The sequence below is a fragment of the Oratosquilla oratoria genome, chromosome 21, assembly GCF_046742065.1.
Source record: "Oratosquilla oratoria isolate Oo_2021 chromosome 21, ASM4674206v1, whole genome shotgun sequence".
Taxonomy (NCBI): Eukaryota; Metazoa; Arthropoda; class Malacostraca; order Stomatopoda; family Squillidae; genus Oratosquilla; species Oratosquilla oratoria.
In genome coordinates, this window is record NC_134797.1 from 18,970,750 (window position 1) to 18,984,613 (window position 13,864).

The 13,864-nt window shown below is 37.0% G+C and overlaps 1 protein-coding gene across 17 annotated transcripts in view; it reads left to right on the plus strand.

The window, feature by feature from the left end:
- gek (serine/threonine-protein kinase gek) overlaps positions 1–13,864 on the plus strand; it is a 320,798-nt gene that overhangs the window by 296,440 nt on the left and 10,494 nt on the right. For 16 of the 17 annotated variants that reach the window (XM_076204399.1, XM_076204393.1, XM_076204402.1 and 13 more), the window contains 2 exons: positions 250–406; positions 2,286–2,415. In XM_076204399.1, coding sequence (XP_076060514.1) covers positions 250–406; positions 2,286–2,415 — 287 coding nt within the window. Of the gene's footprint in view, positions 1–249; positions 407–2,285; positions 2,416–13,864 lie in introns of those variants that run through there. The other variant, XM_076204407.1, reaches the window with a different exon arrangement.

A 13,864-nucleotide genomic window follows, 5' to 3' on the forward strand; every position in this document is an offset into this window, starting at 1 on the left:
AGTATTTAAACTTTTTTTTTTTTTACTTAATTACTATTGGTTTATTCTAAAGTTTTCTAACAATTTTTGCAATGTAGTTTTATACTCAGCGTCAACAGCTATGTGTTTCATGAAGTATTGCACTTTATAACTGTTGATTAGGTTCATAGCTTGATGTACCTCATGTTGGTCTTGCCTCCATTAGAATTACTTTTTTTTTTTTTTATATATATTCATTTTTTATTTTTTTATTTTTTTTTATGGTTATAGAATGGATCGCCGTAGCAAGCTCATCTCAGGCCCCACCAACTTCAACCACATCAGTCATATGGGCCCTGGAGATGGTATAGAGATTCAGCGACTGATGGACCTGCCTACCACTGTGGAAACTGCAGACCAACAGCCTCAACAACACTCTATACACAGGGTGAGTTCAAAGTTCTATACACAGGGTGAGTTGAAAGTAACCCATTTCAGGTACAGATTTATTATAAACAGGATCATGATATGTAATCATAATTATTGTTTCATTACATTTTATGAACTAAAAACCTGCAGCTTCATAGTAGCTAGCAGTGGTCCTCAGGCCATGAATAACTCTAGGAAGAAAATTTAGAATGTGGGAAGTAGTTCTAGTATACAGGGTTGGATCTCTGCTCTTGGGGTCCCATCTCTTTGCCTCCATTTATCAAACTTTGCCTTGAGTTCATTTTGTTGTTGGCCTGGGTTATATTTTTATCCACCTTGCACTACAAATTTATACTGGATCAGAGGAGGGATTAAGGAAACTAGTGACAGAGTTTGGGAAGGTGTGTGAAATAAGGAAGCTGAAGATGAATGTAGGTAAAATTTAGATGATGAGATGGATAAGGAGAGAGAATGGCACCAAATTGGAAGTGAGTATTAAGGGAGAGAGATTAGAGGAAATGGATAACTTTAGATACTTGGGTGCAAATATGGTGGGAAAGGGAGGAGTGCAGTTGGAGGTAGAATGTAGATAGAGAGAAGCAAGTAAATATCTTGGGAGATTAAAAAGTGTAATGAGAAAAACACATTTAGGAATGGATGCAAAGAGGAGATTATATGAAGGAGTGATTGTGCTGACAGTGCTGTATGAGGCAGAAACATGGGACATAAGAGAAGAAGAATTTAAATTATTTGAGATGAAATGCCTGAGAAGTATGGTAGGGGTTACGAGGCTGGATAGAGTGAAAAACGAAGAGGTGAAGAGGAGAGTGGGGGGGTGGAAAGGGAGTTGGGAGATGAGGTTGATGAAAGAATATTTGGATGGTTTGGACATGTGGAAAGAATTGGTGAAGGAAGATTAGTAAAAGAGGTGTGGAAGGCAGAGGTGGAAGTAGTGAACATGAGGGGGCAACTTAGGATGAGATGGATGGATGGGGTAAAAGGGGCATTACGAAAGAGAGGAATGGCTGTCGAGGAAGGACAGGAGAGGACAGAAGATAGGGGTGAATGGAGAAGGGTTGTGTATGGATGATGCTGTGATGCATGAGGGGATGGGGGGTGAGGGATAATGTATGAGAAATAAATTGATGCAGTCCGAAGGGATTTCTCCCCGTCTTCTCCTTTCCTGTGTAAGGGGGACGACAGGGGGGTTGCCGAATTAATGAAGTGGCCTTGCTGTGGATGTGCTGTGTCCTGCAACACCAGGGCAGTGGACAGGATGCAGGGATGACCCGTCATACAGGAGGTGCCAAGATGTGAGGGAGGGAAGAGGGTGGAGGGTACTGGAGTATGTAGGGGATGGAATGGATGAGAGTGGTTTCTATGCCTTTTTCTTTTTGGCTACCTCCAGTGTAAGGGGGAAAAAGCCTTTGGTATATGTATGTATGTATTTCTTTCTGTGTCACCAGTATTTTTTCATTTTGGGGGATCTTTCTTGGTGTCCTTCGTTCCACATTTGTGAGCTTTCAACTGCAAAGACAGACCTCAAGTGTCTGGTCATGACTTCAGCCATTTCTATATCTTTATGCATTCTTTATTTCCTTCTTTGCACTAGTTTATTATATCTTTTTCATAGTTTCTTTTTTTCCTGAAATGTGTGTGTGACTTGGCCACCCCACTTATAAGGTGGAGAGCCTTTGGTACATTAATAGGAAGACAAGCTACAATATTTGGGTTAGCTTTCCATGCTTTGAGTTGGAGTGAAATGTGTAGGGGAGGGGGAAATCCTAATACTGTGTCTACAAAATTTCTTTACATTTAGGAATTCTAAAGGTGTTCTATCATCAAAATGAATGCTAAATAATTTTAATCAGTAACATAATTGATTACATTATTGGCAGGTTCGCAGTATGCTACAGCCCAATGTCAAAGTGGCACATCCAAGAATGTCTCAGCAAGGACCAGAGCCTCCCCGAAGGTCCTTTAGCCATCAGCCTTTACCACAAGCACACTACCATAATGTTCATAATGGTGAGTTATAATTTTTTGTCTCTTTCTCACTGTGTGATAGGAAATGGCCCTATCTAGGCCTAGTAATAGTACACTACATAGTGCACAGAGAATCACAAAAACAACAAAAACACTGTATGCAAAGTACCATGCAGTGCAGTGGGCCAATAATGTGAAAAGTTGTCATCACCCCCCCACACACACACACACACACACACACACTTTCAACGAACGGACGGCTTGAAGAACGTTCTGAAGAAAAGTGCCGATTGTGGATCCCAACGCAAAGAGAAGTACCTTTTTGTATTTGCAGGGTGGGGGGAAATTGCTCGTGGGGCAGTAGGTAAGTAGGAAAAGAGGAGAAGGGGAGGGATTGCTGGGGAAATGGAAGGAAATGAGGATGTGGAGGACTTGGCCCAGGCAGACGGGCGTAAGGTCAACATGAAACGACCACCGGACCAGCTCAGTGATGACGAAATGGCAAATAAAAATGTAAAGATTAGAAGTATAGAGAGGAGCAATATAGTAGAAAGTGACGAGAATATGTTCCAGGGATTTAAAGAGGGTGGGGGGACACAACCCCCCCCCCCCCCGACTGATAAGACTAGAGGAGAGAGTTGATAAGGTGATCGAGGACTTGGAACGTAAGTTAGGTAATGTAGACTCCATTTTCCAGAGAATTGAAAGGTTGGAACAACTAGAGAAGGCTAACAGAAACTTAACTGAAGAAGTAGAGGACCTAAAAAGACAGTTAGGAAATGTAAAGGAGGAGAATGAGAAATTGAAGAAGAATAGTAATGAAAACAGAGAGAAAATAGCTACAGAAGCTAAAAATTGGAGAATAACTCAAGAAGGGAATAAGGTTTCATTCACTGACATAGTCAAACAGCAATTGAAAGAACATAATGAAGACTCAGTTATTAAAGTGATGAGACAGAAGGAGAATATAGTAAGAGAATTAGCTGACAAAAAGAAATGTATAATTATATTAGGAATGGAAGAGAAACATAACCCAGATAGAACCGCAAGAATCAAGGAGGAAAATGAAAGAGTAAGCAGTTTATTAAAATTAGTCCAGGAAGATGAACCAGAAATTATAAAGGAAATTGAGGAAAAATTCAGACTCGGAAAATATAGTACAGATAAGACCAGACCAATTAAGATTAAATTCAGGTCACAAACAACGGCAGAGAAAATTCTATCCAAGACAGGGAAACTAGCAACAAATGATCAATATAAAAAGGTATGGATAAAAAGAGAAATGAATAAGGAGGAAAGAGAGGCAGAAAAGCAGAAAAGAATTGAAGCTAAGGCAAAAAACGAGGAAAGAACGGAGTCAGAGAAAGAGAGATTCTATTGGAGAGTAGTGAACATGAAAATAAAGCAGTTCGACATACTAAAGAAAAACATAAGGGAAACAGAGAACACAATGGAAGTGGCAGAAAACTAAGAGTGTCTTACACAAATATAGATGGATTGATAACAGGATTGAATGAACTGAATGATTATTTGAAAGAAAAAGAACCGGACATAATGGGAATTGTAGAAACAAAATTAAAAGGCCCACTACCACCCAACAGTGTAGGACATGATACATACAATTATTGGATTAGAAACAGAGTGAAAAAGGAAGGGGGTGGAGTTATGTTCCTGACTAAGAAGGATATAAACGTGAAAGGTGTCATATATGGAAAGAATACAGTAGAGATGATTATGATAGAAGTGGAAGACCGAGATAAGAAGAGCAGAAAATTTGTGATCAATTATGTGCCTCCGAAAACAGCCTCATGGGAGGAGAGTGAACATAAAAGTATGTTAGAGGACACAAAGATAGCATTAACTAAAATAATGGAAGACGGAGGAAGAATAGTTATGATGGGCGACTTTAATTGCAAAGAAATCTGCTGGGAAGAAATGACAGTAAAGAGTGGTGATGACTCATGGGGAAATGCTCTACTTGAGATGATTACTGACCATTCAATGACACAATGGATACAAGAGAACACTAGGTATAGAAATGAAGAAGAACCATCGAGGCTAGACTTAATAATTACATCTGAACCTAGAATAGTGGACAAGATTGAATATAAAACACCAATAGGTAAAAGTGACCACATATTGATTGAACTGGAACTTAATGAAGAAAAATATATGAAAAGAAATGAACAATATAGAAAAGGAAGAATGATGTATGAAAAAACAAACTTTGATAAAATAAGAGAATTCTTCCAACAAGAAAACTGGGAAGAAATATACAAAGAAGAAACATCAGTGGAAGAGAAATGGAATATTTTGACAAAAATTTACAAAAAAGGAGTGGAAAAGTATGTCCCAAGACAAAAACAAGAAAAAGAATATGTAAAATGCTGGTACAACAAAAGCTGTAGGGAGTTAAAAGACAAAAGAGACAAAGCCTGGACCAGATGGATAAAAGACAGAAGACCTGAAAAATGGAAAATATATACTGGTTATAGAAATGAATATGTACAAAAGTGCAGAGAGGAAAAAAGAAAATATGAAAAAGATGTTATAGAAAAGTGTAAAGATCAACCAAAACTATTCTACAGATTTGTAAACAATAAACTGAAAAACAAACAAGACTTGGAGAAATAAGACAAGGAGGAGTTGAATACACTGAGGAAATGGAAATGGCAGAAATTATGAACAAACATTTTAAATCAGTGTTTACAAGGGAAAATATACAACCTGAAGAGATTGAGTGGAAGGAAAAAGTCCCCCCTATGGAAGAAATAGAAGTAACAAAGAATGAAATATTGACACACTTGGGTAATTTTGATGTCAGAAAATCGCATGGGCCAGATGAAATAGCAAACTGGATTCTGAAAGAATGCAGGAATGAACTGGCAGACAAAATACATAGCATAATAAGCAGTTCCTTAAAAGAAGGAAAAGTTCCAGAAGATTGGAAAAAAGCAAATATAGTACCTATATATAAAGGAGGAAATAAAGAAGAACCTACCAACTATAGACCAGTCTCTCTAACAAGTACAATAGCAAAAATATGTGAAAGAATTATCAAAAGTAGATGGGTAAAATACTTGGAAAAAAACAACGTACTAAATCCAAGGCAATTTGGATTCATACAAGGACGATCATGCGTCACCAATTTAATATGTTTCTATTCAAGGCTAATAGATATAATACAAGAAAGAGATGGATGGGCTGATTGTGCATTTCTAGACCTAAAAAAAGCTTTTGACAAAGTACCACATAAGAAGTTGCTTAAGAAATTAGAATATGAAGGAGGAATACAAGGTAAATTGCTAAATTGGATGGAAGACTTTTTGCAAGAAAGAAAAATGAGAGTAGTGATAAGAGATCAGCACTCAAAATGGAATGAAGTAATAAGCGGTGTCCCGCAGGGAACAGTTCTGGCCCCAATAATGTTTGCTATATATATTAATGATATGGATGAAGGAATTGAAAGCTATATGAGCTTCTTTGCAGATGATGCAAAATTACTGAAAAGAGTGAAAACTGAAGAAGATTGTGAATCACTACAGAGAGATCTAAATAAAGTACAAGAATGGAGTAGGAAGTGGGAGATGGAGTTCAACACAAAAAAGTGTAGTATAATGGAATTTGGAAAAAGCAAAAACAGAATAACAGGATCATATAATTTGGGAGAAGAAGGAATAAAAAGAGTAGAAAATGAGAAGGACCTGGGAGTCATTGTTATGAATAATATGTCACCTGAGAAACATATAAATAAGATTTTTGGAGAAACTTATAATTTAATAAGAACAATCAAAGTGGCATTTACATACCTGGATGAAGAAATGGTGAGGAAAATCCTAATCACCCTGATAAGACCAAGATTGGAATATGCAGCAACGATATGGTCACCAAGTACAAAAAAATGTATAAAAAACTTGAAAGAATACAAAGAGCAATTACAAAACTGGCACCAACACTCTCAAAACTATCATATGAAGAGAGACTACAAAAACTTAAACTACAGACACTAGAGCAAAGAAGAGAGAGAGGAGATTTGATAGCTATTTACAGAATCATGAAAGGCATAGAAATTACTGATAGAGAGAATCTGATAAAATGGGATGACAGAAATACAAGAGGACACGGAAAGAAAATAAAAAAAGACAACTATAGAAGAGATTTGAAAAAGAACAGCTTTCCTCACAGAGCAATAGACAGTTGGAACAAGTTAGATGAGAAAGTGGTGTGTGCAAAAACAATACATGAATTTAAAAATAGTTTAGATAAAATGAGATATGAAGACGGGACCCCACGAGCATAGCTCCCATTCCCGTAAAATACAACTAGGTAAATACAACTAGGTAAATACACACACACTTCAACGAATGGACGGCTTAGAAGACGTTTTGAAGAAAATTGAAGTTTTGTGGATCCCAACGCAAAGAGAAGTGCCTATTGTAGTTACAGGGTGGGGGGGAAATTGCTCGTGGGGTAGTAGGAAAGTAGGGAAAGAGGAAAAGGGGAGGGATTACTGAGGGAAATGGAAGGAAATGAGGAAGGAGTAGACTTGGCCCAGGCAGACAGGCGAAAGGTAAACAAAAGGCCCCCCGACGACGATGAAATGTCTAATAAAAATGTAAAGATTAGAAGTATAGATAAGAGCAATACAGTAGAAAGTGATGAGAATATTTTCCAGGGATTTAAAGAGGGTGGGGGGGACACAAACCCCCCCCGACTGACAAGACTAGAAGAGAAGGTCGATAAGATGATCGAGGACTTGGAGCGTAGGTTCAGTCATGTTAACAATATTATACTGAGAGTTGAAAAATTGGGAGAACTAGAGAAGGCGAACAAAAACTTAACTAAGGAAATTGAAGAATTAAAAAAACAGTTAAAAGAAGTAAAAGATGAGAATAAAGTCTTAAAGGAGAATAATAAGGAGAACAAGGAGGGTTGGAAAAAAATTCAAGAAAATAGCAAAGTTGCATTCACTGACATAATCAGACAGCAAATGAATGAACAAACTGAAAACTCAGTTATTAAAGTGATGAGACAGAAGGAGAATATAGTAAGAGACTTAGCAGACAAAAAGAAATGTATAATTATATTAGGAATGGAAGAGAAACATAACCCAGATAGAACCACAAGAATCAAAGAGGAAAATGAAAAAGTAAGAAATTTACTAGAATTAGTTCAGGAAGATGAACCAGAAATAATGAAACAAATCGAAGAGAAATTCAGGCTAGGGAAATATAGTACAGACAAGACCAGACCAATTAAGATTAAATTCAGGTCACAAACTACGGCTGAGAATATCTTAAACAAAACAGGGAAACTAGCAACAAGTGAACAATATAAAAAGGTATGGATAAAAAGGGAAATGAATAAAGAGGAAAGAGAGGAAGAAAAACAGAAAAGACTTGAAGCAAAGGAAAAAAACGAGATAAGAACGGAGTCAGAAAAAGAGAGATTCTATTGGAGAGTAGTGAATATGAAACTAAAGAAAGTCGACATACAAGAGAAAAACAAAAGGGAAACAGAGAACACAATGGAAGTGGCAGAAAACTAAGAGTGTCTTACACAAATATAGATGGATTAATAACAGGATTGAATGAGCTGAATGATTATTTGAAAGAAAAAGAACCAGACATAATGGGAATTGTAGAAACAAAATTAAAAGGTCCACTACCACCCAACAGTGTAGGACATGATGCATATAATTATTGGATTAGAAACAGAGTGAAAAAGGAAGGGGGTGGAGTTATGTTCCTGACTAAGAAGGATATAAACGTGAAGTGTGTCACATATGGAAAGAATACAGTAGAGATGATAATGATGGAAGTAGAAGACAGAGATAAGAAGAGCAGGAAGTTTGTGATAAATTATGTGCCCCCGAAAACAGCCTCATGGGAAGAGAGTGAACATAAAAGTATGTTAGAGGACACAAAGATAACATTAAACAAGATAATGGAAGAGGGAGGAAAAATAGTTATGATGGGCGACTTTAATTGCAAAGAAATCTGCTGGGAAGAAATGACAGTAAAGGGTGGAGACGGCTCATGGGGAAACGCTCTACTTGAGATGGTTACTGACCATACAATGACACAATGGATACAGGAGAACACTAGGTATAGAAATGAAGAAGAGCCATCGAGACTAGACCTAATAATTACATCCGAACCTAGAATAGTGGACAAAATTGAATATAAAACACCAATAAGTAAAAGTGACCACATATTGATTGAACTGGAACTTAATGAAGAAAAATATATGAAAAGAAATGAACAATATAGAAAAGGAAGAATGATGTATGAAAAAACAAACTTTGATAAAATAAGAGAATTCTTTCAAAAGGAAAACTGGGAAGAAATATACAAAGAAGAAACAACAGTAGAAGAGAAATGGAATATTTTGACAAAAATTTACAAAAAAGGAGTGGAAAAGTATGTCCCAAGACAAAAACAAGAAAAATAATATGTAAAATGCTGGTACAACAAAAGCTGTAGGGAGTTAAAAGACAAAAGAGACAAAGCCTGGACCAGATGGAAAAAAGACAGAAGACCTGAAAAATGGAAAATATATACCTGTTATAGAAATGAATATGTACAAATGTGCAGAGAGGAAAAGAGAAAATATGAAAAAGATATCATAGAAAAGTGTAAAGATCAACCAAAACTATTCTACAGATTTGTAAACAATAAACTGAAAAACAAACAAGACTTGGAGAAATTAAGACAGGAGGGAGTTGAATACACTGAGGAAATGGAAATGGCGGAAATTATGAACATTTTAAATCAGTGTTTACAAGGGAGAACATACAACCTGAAGAGAACGAATGGAAAGAGAAAGTCCCCCCTATGGAAGAAATAGAAGTAACAAAGAATGAAATATTAACACACTTGAGTAATCTTGATGTCAGAAAATCGCATGGACCAGATGAAATAGCAAACTGGATACTGAAAGAATGCAGGAATGAACTGGCAGACAAAATACATAGCATACTAAATAGTTCCTTGAAAGAAGGAAAAGTTCCAGAAGATTGGAAAAAAGCAAATATAGTACCTATATATAAAGGAGGAAATAAAGAAGAACCTACCAACTATAGACCAGTCTCTCTAACAAGTACAATAGCAAAAAATTTTGAAAGAATTATCAAAAGTAGATGGGTAAAATATTTAGAAAAAAACAAAGTGTTAAATCCAAGGCAATTTGGATTCAGACAAGGATGAACATGCGTCACCAATTTAATATGTTTCTATTCAAGGCTAATAGATATAATACAAGAAAGAGATGGATGGGCGGACTGTGCATTTTTAGATCTAAAGAAAGCTTTTGACAAAGTACCACATAAGAAGTTGCTTAAGAAATTAGAAACTGAAGGAGGAATACAGGACAAACTACTAAATTGGATGGAGGACTTTTTGCAAGAAAGAAAAATGAGAGTAGTGATAAGAAACCAGCACTCAAAATGGGATAAAGTAATAAGCGGTGTTCCGCAAGGAACAGTTCTGGCCCCAATAATGTTTGCTATATATATTAATGATATGGATGAAGGAATTGAAAGCTAGATGAGCTTCTTTGCAGATGATGCAAAACTACTGAAAAGAGTGAAAACTGAAGAAGATTGTGAATCACTACAGAGAGATCTAAATAAAGTACAAGAATGGAGTAGGAAGTGGGAGATGGAGTTCAATACAAAAAAGTGTAGTATAATGGAATTTGGAAAAAGCAAAAACAGAATAACAGGAGCATATAAATTGGGAGAAGAAGGAATAAAAAAAGTAGAAAATGAGAAGGACCTGGGAGTCATTGTTATGAATAATATGTCACCTGAGAAACATATAAATAAGATTTTTGTAGAAACTTATAATCTAATAAGAACAATCAAAGTTGCATTTACATACCTGGATGAAGAAATGGTGAAGAAAATCCTAATCACCCTGATAAGACCAAGATGAATATGCAGCAACGATATGGTCACCAAGTACAAAAAAATGTATAAAAAAACTTGAAAGAATACAGAGAGCAATTACAAAATTGGCACCAACACTCTCAAAACTATCATATAAAGAGAGACTAGAAAAACTTGAACTACAGACACTAGAGCAAAGAAGAGAGAGAGGAGATTTGATAGCTATTTACAGAATCATGAAAGGCATAGAAATTACTGACAGAGAGAATCTGATAAAATGGGATGACAGAAATACTAGAGGACACGGAAAGAAAATAAAAAAAGACAGCTATAGAAGAGATTTGAAAAAAGAACAGCTTTCCTCACAGAGTAATAGACAGTTGGAACAAGTTAGATGAGAAAGTGGTGTGTGCAAAAACAATACATGAATTTAAAAATAGTTTAGATAAAATGAGATATGAAGACGGGACCCCACGAGCATAGCTCCCCTTCCCGTAAAATACAACTAGGTAAATACAACTAGGTAAATACACACACAGACACGGAAGATTATGTACCACAAACTTAACCCCTTCCATACGGTGCCGCCTACGTAGGCGGCATGGGGAGCAAGTGGATATGCGAGGCTGCCATATCGGCATCTTTATTATATTTATTGTAGTTGTCCCTGCGTAACTGACATACTCTCTAAACTGGCTTCATCACATTTTCTATGGTTATCAAAATTCACGGGTGAAAGAGAGAACGATCGATATAAGCGGTGACTATATTTTATGATGCGAGTATTATTACGCAACATCATACGTCTGGCAGCTAATGCTGCCCGCAAGATTTTGGCCCGGAGTGAAGTGGTTAATATGTTTTTATTTAAGACTAATAGACATAGTGCAAGAAAGGAATGGATGGGGATTGTGCCTTCCTGGACTTACAAAAAGCTTTCGACAAGGTACCACACAAAAAATTATTTAAAAAACTGGAACATATAGGAGTACAAGGGAACCTACTAAAATGGATGGAGGACTTCCTGATTAGTAGAAAGATGAGAGTAGTACTCAGAGAAAAATATTCAGGTTGGAAAGAGGTGATCAGTGGAGTCCCGCAAGGATCTGTATTGGCTCCAATAGTGTTTGCTATTTATGTGAATGACATGGATGATGATGTGCAATGTTACATGAGCTTCTTTGCAGATGACACTAAATTGTTAAGGAAAGTAAAAACTGAAACGGATTGAGAATCACTACAGGAAGACCTGAATAAGGTATAGAACTGGAGTTGATAATGGGAAGTGGACTTCAACATTAAGAAGTGTAGCATAATGGAGTTTGGAAAAAGTAAAAATAGAATATCTGGACAATATAAAATTGGAGCTAAGGAGGTAAAGAAAGTGGGATCTGAAAAAGATTTGGGTGTAATCATCTCAAACGACTTGTCCTATGATAAACAGATTAACAAAATTGTCAGAGAATCCTACAACTTGCTAAGATCAATAAAAGTGGCATTTACATATTTGGATGAAGAAAATATTTTAAAACTATTAGTCGCACTGATAAGGCCTAGACTTGAATATGCAGTGACATTGTGGTCACCCAGTACCAAAAAGAATATAAAGAAAATTGAAAGAATCCAGAGAGCAACCACAAAAATGGCCCCTGCATTTGCAAACTTATCATATGAGGATAGACTGGCTCAACTGCAGTTACTGACTCTGGAGCAGAGAAGAGAGAGAGGTGACCTACTGACCATCTATAGAATCATGAAGGGCACAGAAATACTTGATAGAGAGGATTTGTTAAACTGGGACAAGAGAATCACAAGAGGACATGGAAAGAAAAGAAAAAAATATAGATATAGAAGAGATCTGAAGAAAAACAGTTTTCCACATAGGTGTGGTGGACACTTGGAACAAACTGGATGAAAAAATAGTGTGTGCAAAAACCATTCACGAATTTAAGAGCAAACAGCATTGTACGGGGCAGAAACATGGAACGTGAGAGAGGAAGAGAGAAGGAGTTTGAATGTGTTTGAGATGAAATGTCCGAGAAGTATGATGGGGGTTACTAGGCTAGATAGAGTGAGAAATGAGGAGTTGAGGAGGAGAACAGGGGTGGAAAGGGAACTGGGAGATAGGGTTGATGAAAGAGCATTAGGATGGTTTGGACACATGGAAAGAATGAGTGAAGAAAGATTGGTAAAAGAAGTGTGGAAGGCAGAGGTGGAAGAAGTGAATATGAGGGGCTGTCCTAGGATGAGATGGATGGATGGGGTGAAAGGGGCATTACAAAAGAGAGGAAGGGCGGGAGAGGACAGAAGATAGGGGTGAATGGAGAGGGATTGTGTATAGATGATGCTGTGATGCATGAGGGGGAGTGGGTGGGGGATGGGGGGTGAGGAAGTATGTATGAGAAAAAATGTTGACGCAGCCCAAAGGGATTTCTCCCTGTCTTCTCCTTTTCTGCATGAGGGGACGAAGAGGGGGGGTCGCCGAATTTATGAAGCGGCCTTGCTGTGGATGTGCTGTGTCTTGCAACACTGCTTCTGACCCATGGCAGTGGACAGGATGCAGGGATGACCCGTCATCCATGAGGTGCCAAGATAAGAGGGAGGGAGGAGGGTGGAAAGGAGTGGAATATATAGGAAATGGAATGGGTGGGAGTGGTTTCTATGCCTTTTTCTTTTTGGCTACCCCCCATGTAGGGGGAAAAAGCCTTCGTTATATGTATGTAAGAGCAAACTAGACACTGTGAGATACAAAGGCAGGACACCACAAGCGTAACTCCCCTTCCCGTAAAATACAACTAGGTAAATACACACATACACACACTACAAAAGCCTTTTGTAGGTCCTTCCTGGACCTACAAAAGGTTTTTGACAAAGTACCACACAAAAAACTACTAAGAAAAATTGAAACAATAGGTGGAATACGAGGAAAATTTTTGGAATGGATGAAAGATTTCTAGGAAGGAAGAAAAATGAGAGTGATACTTAGAGAAAAGAATTCAAATTGGGTAAACATGATAAGTGGAGTCCCCTAAGGCTCTGTGTTGGCTCTGATAATGTCTGCTGTTTATATAAATGACATGGATGAAGGAATTGAATGTTATATAAACTTCTTTGCAGATGATGCGAAACTATTGAAGAGAGTGAGTAATGAAAAAAGATTGCAAATCTTTTCAGGAAGACCTGGACAAAGTCTGGAATTGGAGTAAAAGGAACAAAGTGAATTTCAACATTAAGAAATGTAGTATAATGGAATTTGGAAAAGTAAAAATAGAATATCCGGTCAATACAATATTGGAACAAAGGAAGTTAGAAAAGTAAACTCAGAAAGAGACCTAGGAGTAATTATCTCAAATGATATGACTCCAGACAAACATGTAAACAAAATAGTTGGAGAAACCTACAATTTCATAAGATCAATGAAAGTGGCCTTTGACTACATGGATGAGGAAATGGTAAAGAGAATACTAGTTATGCTGATAAGACCAAAATTAAAATATGCAGCATCACTATGGACACTCAGTACAATAAAAAACATAAACTAGAAAGAATTCAAAGAACATTATTAAAGATGGCACCAACACTTAGCAAGTAGACATGAAC